Here is a 22,431-nt window from a genome sequence, read left to right as displayed (position 1 = left end):
GCTAACCACACAACCCTGGGCAATTTACTCTGTGATTCATTCTCATCATCTGTAAAGTGGAGCAAATAAGTCTTAACCCATAATGTTGTGAGAATCAAATGCAGTAATACATCTGAAGGCTTAGAACAGTGACTGACACACAGTAACTGTCAGGCACTATTTTTATGGTTCCTAATAAACCAGGTATGAGGAAAGGCGAAAGGTCTCCATCCTACATAGAAGTCCCCAGATTTGGGGGTCATATTACTGCCAAAAGAATCCTATTGAGAGTGTGTGTGCATATGTGTCCACTGTGTCTGCAGGGCAGTGAATGGAAGAGAAGGGAGGCACGGCTGGAGGTAGCAGGCAGGGACTCTGTCCATTGGCTTGCCCAACAAGCCATGCTAGGATCAAGGTGTGTGCACATACGTGTTCACGGCACACGTGCTTTGTATGTGCTCCTGGGTGCCCACTCTGCCTGCAGACATCCACAGACAGTAGATGAAGCCAGGTTTCACCACCTAGGGGTGTCAGAGCTACAAGTCCCCAAAGACTTGGGTAGCAGGAGGGAAAAGAGTAAATGTGTTCTCTGACTTTGGCTTCTTTTAAGGGGTAGGAAGGCAAGGAGCAAGTACTGTTAGAAAAAATGGTATTTATTGTCTCCCTCTCTAACTGATTATACCAATGGGAACACTGTGATGTAAGGGGGGGAAAAAACAGAATTTAGGCCGGGCGTGGTGGCTCAAGCCTGTAATCCCAGCACTTTGGGAGGCCGAGATGGGCGGATCACGAGGTCAGGAGATCGAGACCATCCTGGCTAACATGGTGAAACCCTGTCTCTACTAAAAAATACAAAAAACTAGCCGGGCGAGGTGGCGGGCGCCTGTAGTCCCAGCTACTCCGGAGGCTGAGGCAGGAGAATGGCATAAACCCGGGAGGCGGAGCTTGCAGTGAGCTGAGATCCGGCCACTGTACTCCAGCCTGGGTGACAGAGCAAGACTCCGTCTCCAAAAAAAACCAAAAAAACAAAAAAAAACAGAATTTAGAGGCAAATCTGGCTTGGGTCTGATTCCATTTAGGAGGTTCTCAATCAGGTGTCAATCCCTCAAATGAGAATAATAGTCATACCTACTTCAACAGAGTCTAGGCTAGGGTAAAGTGCCTAGAGTATGAAATTTAAGGAGATACTCATCTTCAGATTGTACAATTGCAGGGTCTGTCAGACTTTCATTAATGACATCTGCACCTGCATGACTGTGAGGGTGACTGTATCACCCTCCCCTGGGCCCTGCCATCCCATTGAGTGGTGGTCAAGATTGCACAAGAGAGGCTCATGCCTGTAATCCCAGCACTTTGGGAGGCTGAGGCAGGCAGATCACAAGGTCAGGAAATTGAGACCATCCTGGTCAACATGGTGAAACCCTGTCTCTACTAAAAATGCAAAAAATTAGTCGGGCGTGGTGGTGCATGCCTATAGTCCCAGCTACTCGGGAGGCTGAGGCAGGGAAATAACTTGAACCTGGGAGGCAGAGATTGTAGTGAGCCGAGACATGCCACTGCACTCCAGCCTGGTGACAGAACGAGACTCTGTCACACACACACACACACACACACACACACACACACACACACACACAAGATTGCACAAGAGAAAGCATAAGGAGGCCGGGCGCGGTGGCTCAAGCCTGTAATCCCAGCACTTTGGGAGGCCGAGACGGGCGGATCACGAGGTCAGGAGATCGAGACCATCCTGGCTAACACGGTGAAACCCCGTCTCTACTAAAAAATACAAAAAACTAGCCGGGCGACGTGGCGGGCGCCTGTAGTCCCAGCTACTGGGGAGGCTGAGGCAGGAGAATGGTGTAAACCCAGGAGGCGGAGCTTGCAGTGAGCTGAGATCCGGCCACTGCACTCCAGCCTGGGCGGCAGAGCGAGACTCCGTCTCAAAAAAAAAAAAAAAAAAAAAAAAAAAAAAAAGAGAAAGCATAAGGAAAAAATAACTTCACGTCTGTGTACTGCCGGTTACAACCCAATAGTGAGTCACAAAATCAATTTTACAACCCAATAGTGAAAAAAAAATCAATTTGATGAGTGTATCAGTTTGCTAGGGCTGCTGTAACAAAGTACTACAAATTGTATGACCTAACAGAAATCTCTCAGGATGCTGGAGGCTAGAAGTCCAAGATCAAGGTTAACATGAGCAGGGTTGATTGATTCCTTCTCAGGGATGTGAAGGAAGGCTGTGTTCCAGGCCTCCCTCCTTGGTTTGTAGATGGCCATTTTCACATTCACACAGTATTCTCTTTGTATGCAAGTCAGCCTCCAAGTTTCCCCTTCTTTCAAGGATACCAGTCATATTGCATTAAGCACCACCCTAATGGCCTCATTTTAACTTAATTACCTCTGTAAAGACCCTATAAGTGGGTCCTTCAAAATAAGGTCACATCCTGAGGTACTTGGGATTAGGACTTCAAGAGAATTTTTGAGGAACGCAACTCAGCCCATAACAGCATCTTGACCAGGCACAATGACTCACACCTGTAATCCCAATACTCTGGGAGGCTGAGGCAGGAGGACTGCTGAAGGCCAGGAGTTCGAGACCAGCCTGGGCAACATAGCAACATCCCATGTCTATGAAAAAATTTTAAAACAAAATTAAAAACCAAAACATAAAAAAAAAAAAAAAACAGTGTCTTGACCATCACTCTTTAAAACTGAAGTAAAGGCCAGGCGCAGTGGCTCATGCCTGTAATCCTAGCACTTTGGGAGGCCGAGGTGGGTGGATCACCTGAGGTCAGGAATTTGAGACCAGCCTGGCCAACATGATGAAGCCTCGTCTCTACTAAAAAACACAAAAAATTAACCGGGCACAGTAGCACGTGCCTGTAATCCCAGCTACCTGGGAGGCTGAGGCAGGAGAATCACTGGAACCCAAGAGGCGGAGGCTGCAGTGAACTGAGATCATACCACTGCACTCCATCCTGGGCAACAGAACAAGACTCCATCTCAAAAAATAAAAAATAAAAATAAAAAAGTGAATAAAATTAAAAAATAAAACTGAAGTAGAATAGAACAGTACAGAAAATATCAGAAGGCATCATGTGAAGTAAGGATAAGTATTGTTTAATTAAACTTTTGTTTCAGTTTTATATATGTATCTGAATTCTTTTTTTTTTTTTTTTGAGATGGAGTCTCCTTCTGTTGCCCAGGCTGGAGTACAGTGGCGTGATCTCAGCTCACTGCAACTTCTGCCTCCCAGGTTCAAGCAATTCTCCTGTCTCAGCCTCCCCAGTAGCTGGGACTACAGGCGCATGCCACGACACCCAGCTAATTTTTATATTTTTAGTAGAGACACCATATTGGTCAGGCTGGTCTTGAACTCCTGGCCTCAGGTGATCCACCCACCTCACCCTCCCAAAGTGCTGGGATTACAGCCATGAGCCACCACTGCCCGCCTTATATGTATCTGAATTCTAAGTCATGATGTAAAGCATACTTTTTAGTGCTGGTTGTATAAAAAAAAAAAAAAGCAATCCCAGCACTTTGGGAGGCCAAGGTGGGCAGATCACCTAAGGTAAGGAGTTCGAGATCAGCCTGGCCAACATGGTGAAACCCTGTCTCTACTAAAAATACAAAAATTAACCAGGCATGGTGGCACTGTCCTGTAGTCCCAGCTACTTGGGAGGCTGAGGCATGAGAATTGTTTAAACCCAGGAGGTGGGGGTTACAGTGAGCCAGGATCACACCACTGCACTTCAGTGACAGAGTGAGGGTCTGTCTCAATAATAACAATGATGATGATGATGATAATAATTAATAATAATAATAATAATAATAACAATAATAATAATAATGGAAGTGGCCGGGCGCGGTGGCTCAAGCCTGTAATCCCAGCACTTTGGGAGGCCGAGACGGGTGGATCACGAGGTCAGGAGATCAAGACCATCCTGGCTAACACGGTGAAACTTCGTCTCTACTAAAAATACAAAAACTAGCCGGGCGAGGTGGCGGGTGCCTGTAGTCCCAGCTACTCGGGAGGCTGAGGCAGGAGAATGGCGTAAACCCGGGAGGCGGAGCTTGCAGTGAGCTGAGATCCAGCCACTGCACTCCAGCCCGGGCGACAGAGCGAAACTCCGCCTCAAAAAAATAAAATAAAATAATAATGGAAGCACAATTTGGATACTGGTGGCCACTACATGTTCCTTTGTATTGCTTTTTAATTATTTTGTGGGTACATCTTTCTTCCTCAACAATAACACAAGTTCAAGGAGGGCAAGGACTCATATCATACTGTACACACTGCTGTGCAGCAGCTAGAAAAGACAATATGCATTCTTGCTGGTAAAGATACCAAGGGCTACAATTAACTGAGTGTCTCCCGTGTACTTGGTTCTAAGCTAAATGTTTTACACATAGTCTCCTATATAAGGACTAAACTGATTTATGGATTGATTGCTGGAGCTCAATACATTTCACAGACAAGACAGTTCAAGAACACTGAATAGTGGCCCATGATTTGTGGAGGATGAGGGGAACGAGGAGGAGGTCACAAAAGAATTGTGGAAAGCTGCTGAGGGCCCCTAGCCAACTCTATCTCCCAAGCCTTCACTGTTCTCCCCAAGTTTCCATCCATCTTCATACCAACTCATCATTTAATTAGGAAACACCTCCCTTCTGCCTCTTCAGGCACTTGTTCCATTTATTATCCCCTAGATTCCCCAAATCTCCACCCTCCTGCTCTGTAGTTATGACAGCTGTATACTTTCGGCATAAAGCATGTCTGAATCCTTCTCTCTCTCTCTCTCTCTCTCTCTCTCTCTCTCTCTCTCTCTCTCTCTCATAGAACAGGGTCTCAATATGTTGTCCAGGCTCTTGAACTCCTGAACTCAAGTGATCCTCCTGCCTCGACCTCCCAAAATGTTGGGATTATAGCCATGAGCCACCGTGCCCAGCCTGAAATGAATCTTGAAGGGACATAGGAATTATTCAGGCAAAGAACAAGGAGAGCATTGAGGCAGGAAGAAGGTTTAGTATATGCAAAGGCACGGATACCTGTGGGATCATGGTACCTTCTGGGAACGGGTAGTAGTGGGCAATGGGGAGCATTAGAAGATTTAGACTGGTGGGTCATATGATAAGATTTAGTAGAGGGATCAGCCTAGCTGCAATGTGGAGGATGGATTTAAAAGATAAGTCCTGAAGCAAGGAGATCCATTCAGAAGGATAATAACAACAGAGAGGGAGACAATACAGTTGAAGAGCAGAGGTGAAGCACTGTGGAACGGAGACTGATTAGGAAGAAAAGTAAAGACACGAGGGGCCAGTGTCAAAGGAAAGAAAGGCAAGAAACTGGAAGTCTCAACAGACTTAAAGACCAGGCTTCTTGGAGGCAAGGGAAAGAAAGAACTGTAAGGGTAGGATGTTGTGGTCAGAATCTAGGGAGTGAGATTTCAGTCCAGCTCTCCTGCAAGGGTGTAGTAAAGGTGGTGGCTATGAGAGTGAGTGGCTACAGCAACACAGAGGTAAGTCATTGGCGTCAAAGAGAACAAGGAACCAAGAGGCCAGGGTGTTGGCTGGACTACCTGCATGAGCACTGAAACCATCTGGGTTTGTGGAAAACCTGAGCTGGACAAGAAAACAGTCGGCTGCTAAAGTCTTCACAGAAGGCCAGGCGTGGTGGCTCATGCCTGTAATCCCAGCACTCTGGGAGGCTGAGGTGGGCAGATTGCTTGAGGCCAGGAGTTTGAGACCAGCCCGGGCAACATGGTGAACTGCTACCTCTAGAAAAAATACAAAAATTAGCCTGGCATGGTGGTGTGTGCCTGTAGTTCCAGCCATTGGGGAGGCTAAGGTGGGAGGATTCCTGAGCCCAGGATGTCAAGGCTGCAGTGAGCCATAATCGCACCACTGCACTCCAGCCTGGGCAACAGAGTGAGAGCCTGTCTCAAAAAAATAAAAATAAAATAAACAAAGCCTTCACAGAGTAAAGTGACCAGGACATCAGTGGATAACAGCAAAAATAATAACTAACACTTAGTGGGACTTTATGTGTTGCTTCAATTCTTCCTCTAAAATTGAAGCACTGTACTTTTTTTTTTTTTTTTTTTTGAAACGGAGTCTTGCTCTGCCACCCAGGCTGGAGTGCAGTGGCTGGATCTCAGCTCACTGCAAGCTCCGCCTCCTGGGTTTACGCCATTCTCCTGCCTCAGCCTCCCGAGTAGCTGGGACTACAGGCACCCGCCTCGTCGCCCGGCTAGTTTTTTGTATTTTTAAGTAGAGACGGGGTTTCACCGTGTTAGCCAGGATGGTCTCGATCTCCTGACCTCGTGATCTGCCCGTCTCGGCCTCCCAAAGTGCTGGGATTACAGGCTTGAGCCACCACGCCTGGCCAGCACTGTACTTTTTAATCCTACAATAATAATATGAGCTAGAAGTAAGTACGTGCCCAATACAGTAGCTACTAATCACTTGTGGCTATTTCAGTTTTAAAATTCAATGCCTCTGATATATCAGCCATATTTCAAATGTGCAATAGCCATGTATGACTTGTGGCTACTATATTAGAACAGACATGGGGCATTTTTGTCATCACAGAAAATTCTATTGGATAGTGCTGATAACCCTCATTTTACAAATGAGGAAACTGTGGCATGGAAAGTTCAGCAACTTGCTCAAGGTTAAAGTGAGAGAGGTGGGATTCGAATCCATTTGGTTTGGCACCAGAACTGTTGCCCTTAAACCCTATGTTGCATATCCCAGTGGAAGGTGAAATAGCTGGTTCTTAAAGGAAGAGGAATTTGATATGACTATTGAGGCAAGCACTGGCGGTGCCTATTCAGCAGCCAAGCTTTTCTCTCTTGCTAGCAAAGTCTGGATTTCACACAGGTGTCCCCCTCCTATATATTCAGGAGATGAATCCAGTTGGCCTAGCCAATCACAGTATTTCTATTCCCTTGGCCAGTGACCCAATCCTGGTCAATAGGACTTAGGGAGCTTCTGGGAAAAGTTTTGTTCTTCTTCACTGCCATGCTCCCTTTTAGGATTGGAATAGCTGCAACCACGTTGCAACTGGGAGGGGAGATACCACCAACCAATGAGGATAAAGTATGAGTGTGAAGAACTGGAAAACCCTTGATGAATCAACCAGCCCTGGACCTGCTATAAAACTCCTCATTGTTCAGACTGCTTTAATTGGGTCTTCCATTACTTGCTGTTAAATGCATCCCTAACTAAGGCCATGGTGAAGCCACATGGCCATAGGAAACGGAGACTCTGAGGTGGGCTGCCTGCCTATCCTCCCACTACCACCCGCCCTATACACTTGAGAGAGTAAGTGATACTTCATTAAAGGAAGAATGTTCTCAAGGAAGGATCAAGTTCCAGATAAGTCAAGAGGGTCAAGGATAATGTGAGCCAGGGGTGGCTCCAGGCTTCAAGCAAGAAGAGGGGTGGAGAGCAGTATAACAGTGGTAGGAAGAGGAAGGACTGGGCTGAGTGGAGAAGGATGGATGCCCATCAAGTCCTGCCAAGGATGACAGGATGTGAGCAATGGTGGAGTCAGCTGATCTCAAGGCTTCAAACGGAGCCCTCGGGCTGTCACAGGCTTACTGTGGTGAAAGGATCTTTACTTCACAGAAGGACAAAGTAGCCATCCTGGTGAATGGGCAAAGTCAAGCAGCTCTGGATGGAGTCAGCTGTGGTCAGGATTATGCCTCTGCAAGGAAATCTCAGCTCTTTAATTACTGTCTTGCCTCTCTCCCTTCCCCTGTGCAGCCAAGCATCTTGGGAAAGTTACTCATATTCAGTCTTCTCTTCCTTACCTCCTCATTACACTGCCAGTTGGCTGCTGCGCCCACCAGTCATGAAACTGTCCTGGCCTATGTCACATACACCCTCCTAGGGGCCTTGAATGATGGCACATTCCTGTCTCTCTCTTGCTGGACCTCTCAGCAGTACTCAACACTGTTAGCCATTCTTGAGTAAGTTCTCCCCCAACTACTTTTCATGATTCCTTTCTTGGTCTTTGGCCTACCTCTCCGGGTCCTTCCTCTCAGTCTCCTGTCTTCACGGGATACTTTTTCTGTGTGATCTCGTCCACATTTGAGACTCCATAGCCTGGGCAAGGCTACATAGTATGGTGATTAAAACCATGGCCCCTGGCAGACCACATGTGTTCAAATCTCTGCCCTACCAGGAGGTTGCTTTGTGGCACCCAAACTTCTATCAAGATGTGGATCATTACCCTCACCCCAACCCACAGGGAAAGCTACTGTTCTGATTTTTTTTAAAGCGGAGTAATGTAGGATGTACTTTTATGTCTGGTTTCTTTTCAGCAACATGTTTTGAGGTTCATCCATGTTGCTGCATGTATCCATAGTTCTTTCATTTTTGTTGCTGAGTAGTGTCCCATGGTGGATCTATACCACAGTTTGTTTATCCTTTTTCAAATGAAGGATACCTGAGCTATAGCCAGCTTTTGGCTATTGTGAAGAAAACTGCTATCAATATTCTACGTTCAAGTCTGTGTGTGAACATATGCTTTCATTTCTCTCGGATAAATAACTGGGAATAGAATTGCTGAGTCATAGGGTAGGTGTATGTGTAGTTTTATGAGAAACTGCTACATATTGTTCCAAATTGATAGTATACTTTACATTCCCACTAATGATGTATGAGAGTTCCAGTTGCTCTGTATTCCCACTAACATTTGGTATTGTCAGTTTTTTAAAGTTTAATCATTTTGGTGAGTATGGAGAGGCATCATACTGTGGTTATAATTTGCTTTTTTTTTTTTTTTTTTGAGACCGTAGTCTCACTCTGTCACCCAGGCTGGAGTGCAGTGGCACCATCTTGGCTCACTGCAAGCTCCGCCTCCTGAGTTCACGCCATTCTCCTGCCTCAGCCTCTCAAGTAGCTGGGACTACAGGCACCTGCCACCACGCCCGGCTAATTTTTTGTAATTTTAGTAGAGACAGGGTTTCACTGTGTTAGTCAGGATGGTCTCGATCTCCTGACCTCGTGATCTGTCCACCTCAGCCTCCCAAAGTGCTGGGATTACAGGCTTGAGCCACTGCGCCTGGCATAATTTGCATTTTCTTTTCTTTTTTTTTTTTTTTTTTGAGACGGAGTCTCGCTCTGTTGCCCAGTCTGGAGTGCATTGGTGCGATCTCCGCTCACTGCAAGCTCTGCCTCCCGGGTTCACGCCATTCTCCTGCTTCAGCCTCCCAAGAAGCTAGGATTACAGGTGCCCGCCACCACGCCCGGCTAATTTTTTTGTATTTTTAGTAGAGACGGGGTTTCACCATGTTTGCCAGGATGGTCTCAATCTCCTGAACTTGTGATCTGCCCGCCTCGGCCTCCCAAAGTGCTGGGATTACAGGCGTGAGCCACTGCGCCCGGCCAATTTGCATTTTCTTAATAACTAAAGATATTGAGTTCTTTTCTTTTTCTTTTTTCTTTTTATTTTTGAGACAGGGTCTCACTCTGTTGCCCAGACTGGAGCACAGTGGCACAATCACTGCTCACTGCAGCCTCAACCTTCTAGGCTCAAGCAATCCTCCTGCCTCAGCCTCTTGAGTAGCTAGGACTACAGGAATGCATCTCCATATCTAGATCATTTTTTATTTTATTATTATTATTATTTTTTTATTGTTTTGAGACGGAGTTTTGCTCTCATTGCCCAGGTTGGAGTGCAATGGCACAATCTCAACTCACTGCAACCTCCGCCTCCTGGGTTCAAGTGATTCTCCTGCCTCAACCTCCCAAGTAGCTGGGATTACAGGCACCCACCACCACGCCCAGCTCATTTTTGTATTTTTAGTAGAGACGTGGTTTTGCCATGTTGGCCAGGCTGGTCTCGAACTCCTGACCTCAGGTGATCTGCTCACCTCGGCCTCCCAAAATGCTGGGATTACAGGCGTGAGCCACGGCACCCGGCCTCGAGTACCTTTCATATGCTTATTGTCCATTTATTGGATTGTCATTTTATTACTATGCTATAGGAATTTTTAATATATCTCACATTCCTTTGTCCCCTCTCAGATCAATGTTTTGTCTATCTATTTGACTTACTCACGTTCATAATAACATCTTTTTTTTTTTTTTTTTTTTTTAGTCAGGGTCTCACTCTGTCACTCAGGCCGGAGTGCAGTGGCACAATCATAACTCGCTGCAGCCTCTAACTCCTGGGCTCAGGCAATCGTCTTTTCTCAGGATCTGGAGTAGCTGGGACTACAGGTGCACATCACCACACTCAGCTCATTTTTAAAATTTTTTGTAGTGTCAGAGTCTAGCTTTGTTGGCCAGGCTGGTCTCAAACTCCTGGCCTCAAGCAGTCCTTCTACATCAGACCCCCAAAGTGCTGGGATTGCACCATAATGATGTCTTTTGACGAGCAAATTTTTCTATTTTGATGTTTCACTTATCAGGAAATTTATTTTATGTTATTGCTTTCTATAGCTTAAGAAGGGATTGCTTTCCTCCAAGTTATGAAGATATTCTGTGTTTTTGCCTAAAAGCTTTATGATTTTAGCATTTGTGGTTTAGGTCTATAATCGATCTTTTTTTTTAGACGGAGTCTCGCTCTGTTACCCAGGCTGGAGTGCAGTGGCGCGATCTCGGCTCACTCCACCCTCCACCTCCTGGGTTCAAGCAATTCTCCTGCCTCAGCCTCTTGAGTAGCTGGGATTACAGGCACCCACCACCACACCCAGCTAATTTTTGTATTTGTATTTGTATTTTATTTTATTTTATTTATTTTTGAGAAGGAGTCTCGCTGTGACACCCAGGCTGGAGTGCAGTGGTGTGATCTCGGCTCACTGCAAGCTCCGCCTTCCGGGTTCACGCCATTCTCCTGTCTCAGCCTCCTGAGTAACTGGGACTACAGGTGCCTGCCACCATGTCCAGCTAATTTTTTGTATTTTTAGTAGAGACGGGGTTTCACCATGTTAGCCAGGATGGTCTCGATCTCCTGACCTCGTGATCCGCCCACCTCGGCCTCCCAAAGTGCTAGGATAACAGGCGTGAGCCATCACGCCCAGCCTATGTTTTTAAATTAATTATTTTTTTTTGAGACAGAGTCTTGCTCTGTCACTCAGGCTGGAGTGCAGTGGTGTGATCTCAGCTCACTGCAACCTTCGCCTCCCAGGTTCAAGCGATTCTCCTGCCTCAGCCTCCTGAGTAGCTGTGATTACGGGCATGCACCACCATGCCCAGCTAATTTTTGTATTTTTAGTAGAGACAGGGTTTTGCCATGTTGGCCAGGCTGGTCTTGAACTCCTGAGTTCAGGTGATTTGCCCGCTTCAGCCTCCCAAAGTGTTGGGATTATAGGTGTGAGCCACCGGGCCCCGCCTATAATCAATCTCGAATTAATTTTTTGCATATGGTGGGAGGTAGGGGTCAAGGTTCATTTATTTCTCCCATATAGATGTGAAGTTGTTTCAGAACTATTTATTGAACAGACATTCCTTTCTCCACTGGCTGGCTTTGACATCTTTGTCAAAATCAAATGACCTTTACAGTGGGGTCAGCAAGTTGGTGCAATAGGAAGTCCCACCTCTCATCCCCTTGCAGAAACACAGATTTAACAATTTGTTGATCAAAATACCTTTATGAGAAGTACAGAATCCAGTTGAGAAGTGTGGTACCCCAGACAAGTAGAGAGCTGAGAACAGTTGCACTGAGATGGATCCTGCATTCCTGGGTCTGGGAGTGGGGCTTTCCCAGCGATACCATCCTCCAGCAGTAAGAGACTTCCAATAGTCTGGTCTCAGACAGGTTCCAGCTCCGAGTAAAATTCCAGATCAATGGTGAAGAGGAATTTAAGAATGGATGCTGGCCGGGCACAGTGGCTCCAGCCTGTAATCCCAGCACTTTGGGAGGCCGAGACGGGCGGATCACGAGGTCAGGAGATCGAGACCATCCTGGCTAACACGGTGAAACCCCGTCTCTACTAAAAAAAATACAAAAACTAGCCGGGCGAGGTGGCGGGCGCCTGTAGTCCCAGCTCCTCGGGAGGCTGAGGCAGGAGAATGGCGTAAACCCGGGAGGCGGAGCTTGCAGTGAGCTGAGATCCAGCCACTGCACTCCAGTCCGGGCGACAGAGCGAGACTCCGCCTCAAAAAAAAAAAAAAAAAAAAAAAAAAAAAGAATGGATGCTGAAGCCAGGCATGGTGGCATGTGCCTGTAGTCCCAGCTACTCGGGAAGTTGACAGGGGAGAATAGTTTAAGCCTGGGAGGTTGAGGCTGCAGTGAGCTATGATCATACCACTGCACTCCAGCCTGGGCAACAAGAGCAAAACTCTGTCTTAAAAAGAAAAACGAAGGCTGTGCCTAGTCAACATTGAAGCAAGAATGCAGAAGTTGCACAGGGTGAGATAGGGATGAGCAGGGTGGAGGGGTGGTAAACACGAAGGAATTGCAATAAGAAATCGAACAACCATCTGATTTTTAAAAATTATGTTGAGATATTTGGGGAAAATGATAGATGCATAGAAAACTAATCAAATGAAAAATAACAACTCCAAGATAAAAGTGTATAAAAGTAACATTATAAAATAATAAATGCATATATAATTTTTATTTAAAAAATCAAATGATTGTGAGTCTATTTCTGGTTCTCTATTTTGTTTCATGGATCTGTTTATCAATTCTCATGCTAGCACCACATAGTCTTGATTACTGTCACTTACAAGTCTTGAAATCAAGTAGCATAAATCCTCCAGCATTGATACATTTATTTTTCTTTTTGAGACAGGGTTGCACTCTGTTACGCAGGCTGGAGTGCTGTGGCATGATCATGGTTCACTGCAGCCTCAACCTCCTGAGCTCAAGCCATCCTCCCACCTTAGTCTCCTGAGTAGCTGGACCTACAGATGCATGCCACCACAGCACTGGGATTTTTAAAAACTCTCCAGGTGATTCTAATGTGAGCCAAATTTTCTAGACTCAGATTTCTCTGTCACTATCTTCAGGCCTATACAGTTAACTGGTTAGTATACTAGATCCTACTTTTTAATTGTTTCTGAATCCTCTTCCTCTCCAGCTCTATCGCTCATGCATTAAGGACTTCACCAATTTCTCTACTGGCTCTACACTACTTCTAGAAAAAAATTCTAAGTCCTTACTGTGGCTAACATCACACTTTGTCATTAGGCTTTCTGATACTTCATCTATCACCCTCCCCTCAAAGTACCTTAAACTTCAGCTATCATACCATATTTGATGTTCTTCACATATTTTAAACTTTTCATGCCTCCAATGCCTTTGCCTACCATCCAGCCTAAAACACCCTTTCTTTTCGTTATCGGTTGTCATTTTCTTCCTCTCATTCAACATTTAGCTTGGCATCACCTGCTGCTTTCTCTCTTGACCACCTTGCCTGGAAGAGGTATCCTTCCTGGGTTCCCATGCCCTTCTGTGCATGCCTTCATCACGGGTGTTAAGGTACTGACTGTGTTGTCATTGTCTGTCACTTGTTGAGCACCCAGCTAACCTGCAAGCTTCTTGAAGGCTGAGACTGTGTGTTTCCATCTCTTATGCCTAGTGCCTAGCAATGTACTTGCTTATACGAGGTACCTAATATTTTTATTAAGTGAATGAAATCTGGGCTTGGATCTGCACCATTATCTGGTGCAGATTCCTTACTCTCTCAGAACATTCTATTTTCTTATACACACTGGAAATAACACCCATGACAAAAGGTAGACTTAAGTGAGCTGATACTGTAAATAAAGTCCACTGCGTGGGCCTAGGACATGGTAAGCGCTCAATAAATACTGGTCCTTCTCCCTCTCTCCACCTGCCGTCAGACTTTTCCGAGATACCCTTCCTACGCACACTTCCTTAACTGACCACTAGGTGGTGCTAGCCTCTGGCTTGACATTCAGTTCCAGAGCTGCCCAATTAATACCCCAGCCCAGGCCCTGTTATACTTAGAAAAGGGAGTATTTTGTAATTTGCTGAGTGACCTGAAAAAGGAGATACCCTTTCCCCACACTAGCTTCTTTGCCCTCATCACCATTCCAGGTATCAATCATGAATTGCAGAGAATTCCTCCATGATTCCCTACTATTTTGGTTATAATCCCAACCCAAGAATTTGAAAATGCCTCTTAAGAACAGATGTGGGGGCCGGGCGCGGTGGCTCCAGCCTGTAATTCCAGCACTTTGGGAGGCCGAGACGGGCGGATCATGAGGTCAGGAGATCGAGACCATCCTGGCTAATACGGTGAAACCCCATCTCTACTAAAAAATACAAAAAACTAGCTGGGCGAGGTGGCGGGCGCCTGTTGTCCCAGCTACTCGGGAGGCTGAGGCAGGAGAATGGCGTAAACCCGGGGGGCGGAGCTTGCAGTGAGCTGAGATCTGGCCACTGCACTCCAGCCTGGGCGACAGAGCGAGACTCCGTCTCAAAAAAAAAAAAAAAAAAAAAAAAAAAAAAAAAAAAAAAAAAAAAAAAGATGTGGGGAGGAAGAGAAGACGCTGAGGCAGAGAGGATCAAACAATGAATGCTATAGGAGAAATAGAGGGAAGAAGATGCTTGAAGTCACATCCTGTTCCAGGGAAGGCAATTCTAGTCCTAACATTCCTTTTACCAATCAAGAGCCTCTCACGCTGGGTGGAAACAAAGAAGAAAAAGGACATGGTTCCTGCCCTCAAGGACACCACTAAGGAGTCTAGTGGTGGATATAAAGCCCACAAAATAAAGTAATAAAGTGCTACACTCTGGATACTGAAGCTATCCTGAATACAAGTTTGGAACAGGAGAGATGGACAGAGCGAGAATAACAGGAGGGCTTTTCTGAGGAGGGTAGAGGAGCAGGCGAACTGTATAGTTAATGGCTCAGGTAGAAATATGCATTCTCAGCAGGGCGAGGTGGCTCACACCTGTACTCCCAGCACTTTGAGAGGCTAAGGTGGGTGGATCACCTGAGGTCAGGAATTTGAGACCAGCCTGTCCAACATGGAGAAACCTCGTCTCTACTAAAAATACAAAAATGAGCCAGGCATGGTGACAGGCGCCTGTAATCTCAACTACTCGGGAGGCTGAGGCAGGAGAATCGTTTGAACCTGGGAGGCAGAGGTTGCAGTGAGCCGAGATCATGCCACTGCACTCCAGCCTGGGCAACAAGAGTGCAACTCCGTCTCAAAAAAAAAAAAAAAAAAAAAAAAAAGACATAAATACGCATTCTCTCACCTTACAGACATACCCGGAGCAGTTCACCTGCTGGAATAACCCAAGTGCCCAACAATCCCAGCAAACTGTGGAACATCCAAGCAAGGAGATTCCAAGTAGCCAAGATAAAAGGGTAAGCTAAATGCGTTCATGCAATGTGGAAAGGGATCAAGCTAAGTTAATTGAAAAAAAGGCAAGTTACAGAACAGTATATATCATATGAGTTCCTTTGTGGTTTTAAAGGATATTCACTTATATTTGTATGTTACGGTTTTATTTATTTATCTATCTATTTATTTATTTATTTATTTGAGACAGGGTCTCCCTCTGTTGCCCAGGCTGGAGTGCAGTGGCATGATCTCGGCTCACCGCAACCTCCACCTCCCAGGTTCAAGCGATTCTCGTGCCTCAGCCTCCCCAGTAGCTGGGATTACAGGTATGCGTCACCATACCTGGTTCATTTTTGTATTTTTAGTAGAGATGGGGATCCGCCATGTTGGCCAGTCTGGTCTCGAACTCTTGAAAAGTGATCCCCCTGCCTTGGCCTCCCAAAGTGTTGGGATTGCAGGCGTGAGCCACCACACCTGGCCTGTATGTTACTGTTTTAAAAACTCTCCTGGCTGGGCACGGTGGCTCACGCCTGTAATCCCAGCACTCTGGGAGCCTGAGGAGGGGAGATCACGTGGTCAGGAGTTCGAGAACAGCCTGGCCAACGTGGTGAAATCCCGTCTCTACCAAAAATACAAAAACATTAGCTGGGCATAGTGGCGTGTGCCTGTAATCCCAGCTACTCGGGAGGCCAAGGCAGGAGAATCGCCGAACCCGGGACGCAGAGGTTGTAGTGAGCCGAGATAAGGCCACGACACTCCAACCTGGGCAACAGGGCAAGACGCTGGGGGCAGAGTGTGGGGGGGGGAAACTCTGCTGGTAGGGGAGACCTGAAGAACTGTTAATAGAAGTTATTCTAAGGGTGCAGCTGAAAAATGGGGGAGGATCAAGTGGAGAGCATCAAGTTTCCTTTTACTTTGTACCTTCCTGTACTTTTTTTAACCACTAGGTATTACTTTTTTTTAACAATATAAAGTTAATACACATTCACATTCAGGATATAGCAGGGGATGGGAGGTTGCAAGTGAGAAGTGCATGCCGACTGAGGCCAGGTTTTGGAAGACCATGACTGAAGAGGAGTTCACATTTGACTCTGGTCTATAGACACCCACTAGAGGTTCCCCAGCAAGGAAGAGACACAGGGAGAGCAGTTTTTGGAAGATTCACCTGACAGATGGGTAGGGGGAGGGAGGAAAGCCCCTTCAAGCCCTCTCAGGCTACATGTGGTTGCTCCGGATACCATTTTCCTTTCAAAGCTGTCAAGCTGTCCAAAGTCTGTTTCAACCTGATTTCACTTGAATCCCAATACTGGGAGGGGCCCTGGGAGGAACCTCGTAGGCATTTGGTGAGTCCCCACAGTGCGTCTCACACTGTTGGGCTATGGGAGCTGGATAAAAGGAGAAATAAGACCCTATTCTTGCCTGGAGCAACTCTCCGGCAGTGGAAATAGAGGAAATCTGAGATATATTTCAAAGAAAAAAAACGACAAGCCTGGAGCATAGGCTGGCAAGATTGGATATAGGAAGGAAAGGCCCCCTTGAGTTGGCAAAAAGTCTGAGGTTTCTAGCACGGGAGACTAAAGGCAGGTGGCCAGGGCGCTGAGCAAAGCCGGCTGGAAGAAGCTAAAGGTTGAGATCACTGTCATTAGGAGGCAAGTCCTTTGTGCTGCTCCTGTTTTTGCCGAGGACAGACTGGAGTGGGGATCTTTCCGTGACTAGAACGTAAAAGGGGGAATCGTCCCTCCTCTCCAGCGTCAATTTTTGGCAGCCGACGTCGTCTGCCTGGCTCCTTGAACTCTGATATGCAGACACCCAGAAAGTCAGACACTAAGGGAACAGCCATAAAACGCCGCCCAGAAGGGGGCAGTGGCCAGAAGCACGTTCACTGGCCCCTGGGAACCGCCCGGCGCCTGCCTTCTGCAAAGTATCATTCCCGTGTGGGCTGAGCCTGGGGACAAAGGTCCGGCACTCAGCAGACACCTTTTTGGAACCCAAGGCCTGGAAATGAAGGTCCAGAGTCCCTCATCTTATTCCAAATCCTGGCTCTAGGAATCTAGAACCCTGACTTTATGGCAAGCCAGTCAGAAGGTATTTTTTTAAAAAAAAGAAAAAGCAGAAAAATAAATGAGCCCTGACTTCTTGGGCGAAAGGGGGTGGCCCTTCCTCAACCCCACCCGCTGGTGACTCACCTCCCTCTAAACCGGGGCCTGCCCCTCCCGTGCCCAGGGCTGGGCGAGCAGGGTGGGCGGGTACTAAGGTGGGCTCCATCCCCGAGTCCCACGCGGGCGGACAAGCTCCGGCGTGTCCCCGCGGGTGTCCCTGTTTACTCCGAGCCCGGGAGCAAGGTGGGGGCGGGTCCTCTCGGTCCCTCCCCCACCCCGCCCCCTCCTCCGCAGGCCCCAATCCCAGTCCGGTCTTCCAAAGTCTCCAAATCAAAGCTCAGCCATTCCCTGCACCTTCTCCAAGGACTGGCTGCCCCTGTCCCCACCCCGGCAGAGGAGGCACCTTCAGGGTTCCCCTAGAAAATCGGGCCTCGGCCCAGACCACCGAGTCCCGGACGCCCCCGGAGGGAGCCTGAAATCTAGAGTATGACACTGAGTTTCAAAGGGGAGCCGCTCAGCTCTCCGCCCACTGCCCAATCTCACCCTCGGCCCCTTCAGCTCTCTGGAGCACCAGGAATAAGGGCCCAGCCAGGGGAGAGGGCGCCCCAGGCCCCAAACTAGCTAGCGAGTCCCTGGGACCCCCACTCTCGGACCGCTTTCCAGAACTCCGAACCCTGTCGCGGGTCCGCGTCCCCCTCCCCCGGGCAGCGCGTCAAACCGGCGCATGCGCACTCACTGGATTGCCGCGTAGCTCTTTCTCCCCCCCCACCAACCTTTTTTCTTTCCCCGCCCCTTCCCTCCCTCCCTCCTCTACCCGTCCCCTCCCTCTCCCCCATCAGCCCCCTCCTCGGCACTTCAGTCCGGGGAACAGCGGTGCGAGCTCCAGGCCCATGCACTGAGGAGGCGGAAACGAGGGGAACCCCCAGAGCTCCATCAAGCCCCCTTCAAAGGCTCCCCTACCCGGTCCACGCCCCCCACCCCCCTCCCCGCCTCCTCCCAATTGTGCATTTTTGCAGCCGGAGGCGGCTCCGAGATGGGGCTGTGAGCTTCGCCCGGGGAGGGGGAAAGAGCAGCGAGGAGTGAAGCGGGGGGGTGGGGTGAAGGGTTTGGATTTGGGGGCAGGGGGTGCACCCCCGTCAGCAGGCCCTCCCCAAGGGGCTCGGAACTCTACCTCTTCACCCACGCCCCTGGTGCGCTTTGCCGAAGGAAAGAATAAGAATAGAGAAGGAGGAGGGGGAAAGGAGGAAAAGGGGGACCCCCCAATTGGGGGGGGGTGAAGGAGAGAAGTAGCAGGACCAGAGGGGAAGGGGCTGCTGCTTGCATCAGCCCACACCATGCTGACCCCGCCGTTGCTCCTGCTGCTGCCCCTGCTCTCAGCTCTGGTCGCGGCCGCTGTCGACGGTGAGTGAGATTCTGCGTCCCCCTTGGACCCCTGGGGGCACCCTCTCCCCAGCCCCCACTCCTGCATACGGATGGGGAAGGGAGACGCGGGAGGGGGTGCCTTTTGTTATCCCAGTCCAGCTGACACAGCAGCGGCCCGACTGGGGGCGGGGATGGGGGTCCGATTTGGGGGATGGGGGCCCTGGGCAAATGATGCTTCCGGGGCCCCCCAGCACAAACAAAGACCAGAGGCCTGGGTGCAGAGAAGAGGGATCCCCATTTTTCTGATCCTGGGGAGGAGAGGCCTTCTTTTCCTATCTCTGTTCGGGGAGGGCCTCCGCCTCCCCTACATCCTCCAACCCCCCCACCCCCCATCTGAATTGTGAAGGAATCCGGGTTTGCAATGTTCGGCTGCAAAAGGGGGTGGGGGTGGGGTGGGGGGGTGGGAGTGGGGGGGCTTTTTGCAGTGACCTCTGTAGCTCGAAGGGGGAGCCAGGCCAGGGGTACCCTGCTGGGAACAGGGCAGGCAGGCCCGGGAAGGCTGTGGATGGGGAGAGGGAGGGCCCCCTGCTTGGGCGTGAAATCGACCCCAGAGCCCCGGCTGGAGGCCTGGGTGCTGAAGTGGGCTCTTCCCCCTCTCAGGGCCTCTGTCAGTGGCCTGGGGTAGGGCTGTGTTGGGGGGCAGAGAGGGGGAGCTCGCCATACTATGTGACTTTGAATTTTCCTTCTTAATTCCTGGGAGCTTTGAGATGAAAAAACGTCAGATGTCATCATTGGGGAAGGGGACTGGAGAATGGCCTGGAATGCTGGGGTAGGAGGGTGGGGGAGGCTGCCTTCTCCCTGACTTCTGGCTTCATCGCAGTTGGATTGGAAGAAGAGTTGGAGGTTGGATGGGGATTATGGCTGTGCCCCCACACTCCTTTAGTAAATGTGTTTATTCCCTGCACCCCTCCAAGTCCAAAATCCCATATACACACATTTTGTATATTGCAGAGTTAGGCTTAGGCTAGAACTGCGTCCTTTTGGGGAAATGGGGTGCCTCTCTTCCCTTTTCTTGTCAGCTGTTTTTTTCTCTTACTTGTGAGTCACTGGTTCAAGTCTTGCCCAAGCTTTAAGCGTTAAGCTGGGGTCATGGGGTTGGGCTGGGCTGGGTCCCTGATTTGAGACGGGGTGGGATCTCATCCCTTCCTGTCATCTTAGCCCTCTCATCCAAAGACAAAACTGGGCCCAATACCATCATACACCCCCTCCTCTGTCTTGCCAGAGTGGGATTGGGAAAGTTTTTCTCAAACCAGATTATCTCCCTCCCTCTCCCTAACTTGCTTCAATTGGGGGAGGAGACTTACAGGGTCAGGAAGCAGCTGTGCCCCCAAAAAACATATTTAGTGGCCCTCAGTTATGCCATCTTGGGGACTGTCTACCCCCCACCCCCACCCCACCAATTATCTGCCCCGGAGTAGGAGAGGAGCTTTGCCTGAATATCCTCCAGACATCGCACAGCCAGTCATTATCTGCGCATAACTCCTGTCATTATCATGTGTTTTTCTCTTGTTTTCAGCCCTGTGAGGTGAGAAGGGAAACTGAGGCAGGGAGATTGGAGTTGCAGCTGCTTCTGAGAGGAATAGAAAAAAAAATTGAGAGAGAGAGACCCATCAGGAGCCCCATGAAGGAGGGTGGCTAGAGTTAGGCAGAAGCAAGAGGGTTTCTGTGGAGAGCAAGAAAGGTCAGGAAGGGACCCCAGACAGTGTCACTCCCAGGGCCCTAAAGGAGTTCTATTTGCCACACCAAGTTAGTGGAAGAGAGAGACTGGACATGTTCTCCTTAACTATCTCCCTACCCTTTCTTAAAATGTTCACTCATACCCCCTCTGTATCTCCAGCTCAGATCAAACTATCTGAAACTCCAGGAGAGGACCCCTCCCGAAACACACACCAGTGGTTCTGCCTTGGGAGTGGGAATATAAATAATCAGCTCCACCCCACTCTTGGGTACAGGGTGGTGAGAAAGGAGAATTGCATAGAAATGTAAGTTCAACTCCATCCAGAGGCAGCCTGGGGGATCCCTTATCCCTAACCCCTGCCCTCTTGCCTCGGGGTCCATCAACACTGAACTTTCTTGTTTACTTTCCAGAGAATGAAAATGAACCAGCTCACCTGACTTAGTATGTAATCTTCCTCCTGCTATCACAGCCTTGCTGCTTTCTCTCCAGGGCAGCAATCCTAGGGGCTTTCCTACCTCTTCTACTTTCTCTTCTATGCCTGAATCTGCCTCTGGGGTCCCCTGCCCTTTGGGGAGTAACATCACTCCCCACTAGTGACAAAATTGAGTGTCCCTGCTGCTGGAGAGATTGGAGAAAGATGGGGTGGAGAATGGGAAGAGGGACTACTGAGGGCCCTGCTGAGATTGGGGAACATTTTCTAGTGGGGAGGGTACCCCCAGACAGATACAGCTCACAGAATAAGGCTGACTTCCTCCCTCCCTTTTTCCTGACCTTTCTCCACCCACCCCCTTGAGCCAGCATATTACCAGTTACTAGATTAGGTACAGTGGAAGTGAGTTATGAAGCTGGGGTGTTAGCGTCCTGGATCCCTGAGAGAAAGTTCCAAACTCCTTTCTCCCTGATCAGACTCACATCCTAAACGTCTCCCTTTGCCTCGCTGTCTTTTAAAGCAAGAATGTGTAAGAAATTCATTTTGGGGTTGGACGGATATTTTGATGTTTAGGGCTGCTTCACTAGACATCTTTTTCTTCCAATCTTGTTCTCTTTGTTCTCTCTCCTCTCTTCATTTTCTCCATTTTTTTTTTTTTTTTTAACCCTCAACCACCCTTCCATCACTGAGCCTCCCAAAGGATGACAGCCCAGGTTCTGGCCAGTCAGTTCCTGTCCAGATGCCCCCATTCTTCAAAACCCCTTCCTTACCTTTTGGGAAGCCCGTCCTTACTCAAGTCTAACTCTCTCTCCTCCTGCTGCAGTGTGAGCCCTTGCACATCAGAACCCCAAAGCCTAGTTTTATTCCCTCCCAGTACTCTCTTCTCAGGGTCCTCCTTGCTCCTTAGACTCTCCACCTTTCAGGTCCTCCAGCTCTGGGTGTGGGCTTATTGCTCTTGGGGCATCTGGGTGCAGTTGAATGGTACTGTGGGAAGGCCCCTGACTCGGTGGTGCTGGGTTTGAGCGGTAGAGAACCTGCCTCCCCCTTCTGTCCCAGTTTTCAGCCTGGTTAGCAGGATCCTGCATTGTTTGGAGAAGGAAGCAGTTGGCTTTGGAGTGTTTCCGGTGCGATGGCCTCAGGCACCAATATAAACCCTCCCTGGGAAAGAGGTGAGGGGTGTATGTGGAGAGTGGTCCCTCTTGTTCCCCCAAGGGAGATAAGAGCCTCTCCCCCCAGGCCTTAGCTTCCCTGACTGAAGAGCTCCATTTTCCTTCCTCCTTTCTACCCTTCTGACTCGAGGGGTGGTAGTGGTCCCTATTCTGGGTCTCCCTTGCATCGGGCACTGCCTAGGGCTGACACTCTATCTCCCCAAGCTAGGACAGCTCTTGCTCCCACCCTACCCTAGGCCCAATGGGGTAGTCATTCTCTGGGTTCATCCCAGGACAACTGTGTCATCGCCTTGGCAATTTCTGGACTGAGCCCCCTTCCTGGCTTTTCTGCCTGTCTGTCTGTCTTTCTGTCTGTCTCTCATTAGTGTG

The 22,431-nt window shown here is 48.7% G+C and overlaps 1 protein-coding gene across 1 annotated transcript in view; it reads left to right on the top strand.

Moving 5' to 3' along the window:
• The first annotated feature begins 18,215 nt into the window (after positions 1-18,215).
• Positions 18,216-22,431, top strand: part of LRP1 (LDL receptor related protein 1) — an 85,956-nt gene continuing 81,740 nt past the window's right edge. The window contains exon 1 of the mRNA XM_030939380.1: positions 18,216-18,764. Within this exon, the coding sequence (XP_030795240.1) occupies positions 18,698-18,764 (67 nt within the window). The 5' untranslated portion in view covers positions 18,216-18,697. The remainder of the gene's footprint in view (positions 18,765-22,431) is intronic.

The sequence above is a fragment of the Rhinopithecus roxellana genome, chromosome 10 (assembly GCF_007565055.1).
Source record: "Rhinopithecus roxellana isolate Shanxi Qingling chromosome 10, ASM756505v1, whole genome shotgun sequence".
NCBI lineage: Eukaryota > Metazoa > Chordata > Mammalia > Primates > Cercopithecidae > Rhinopithecus > Rhinopithecus roxellana.
Note: the sequence above shows the minus strand (reverse complement) of the source record. Positions and strands in the feature narration are given on the sequence as shown.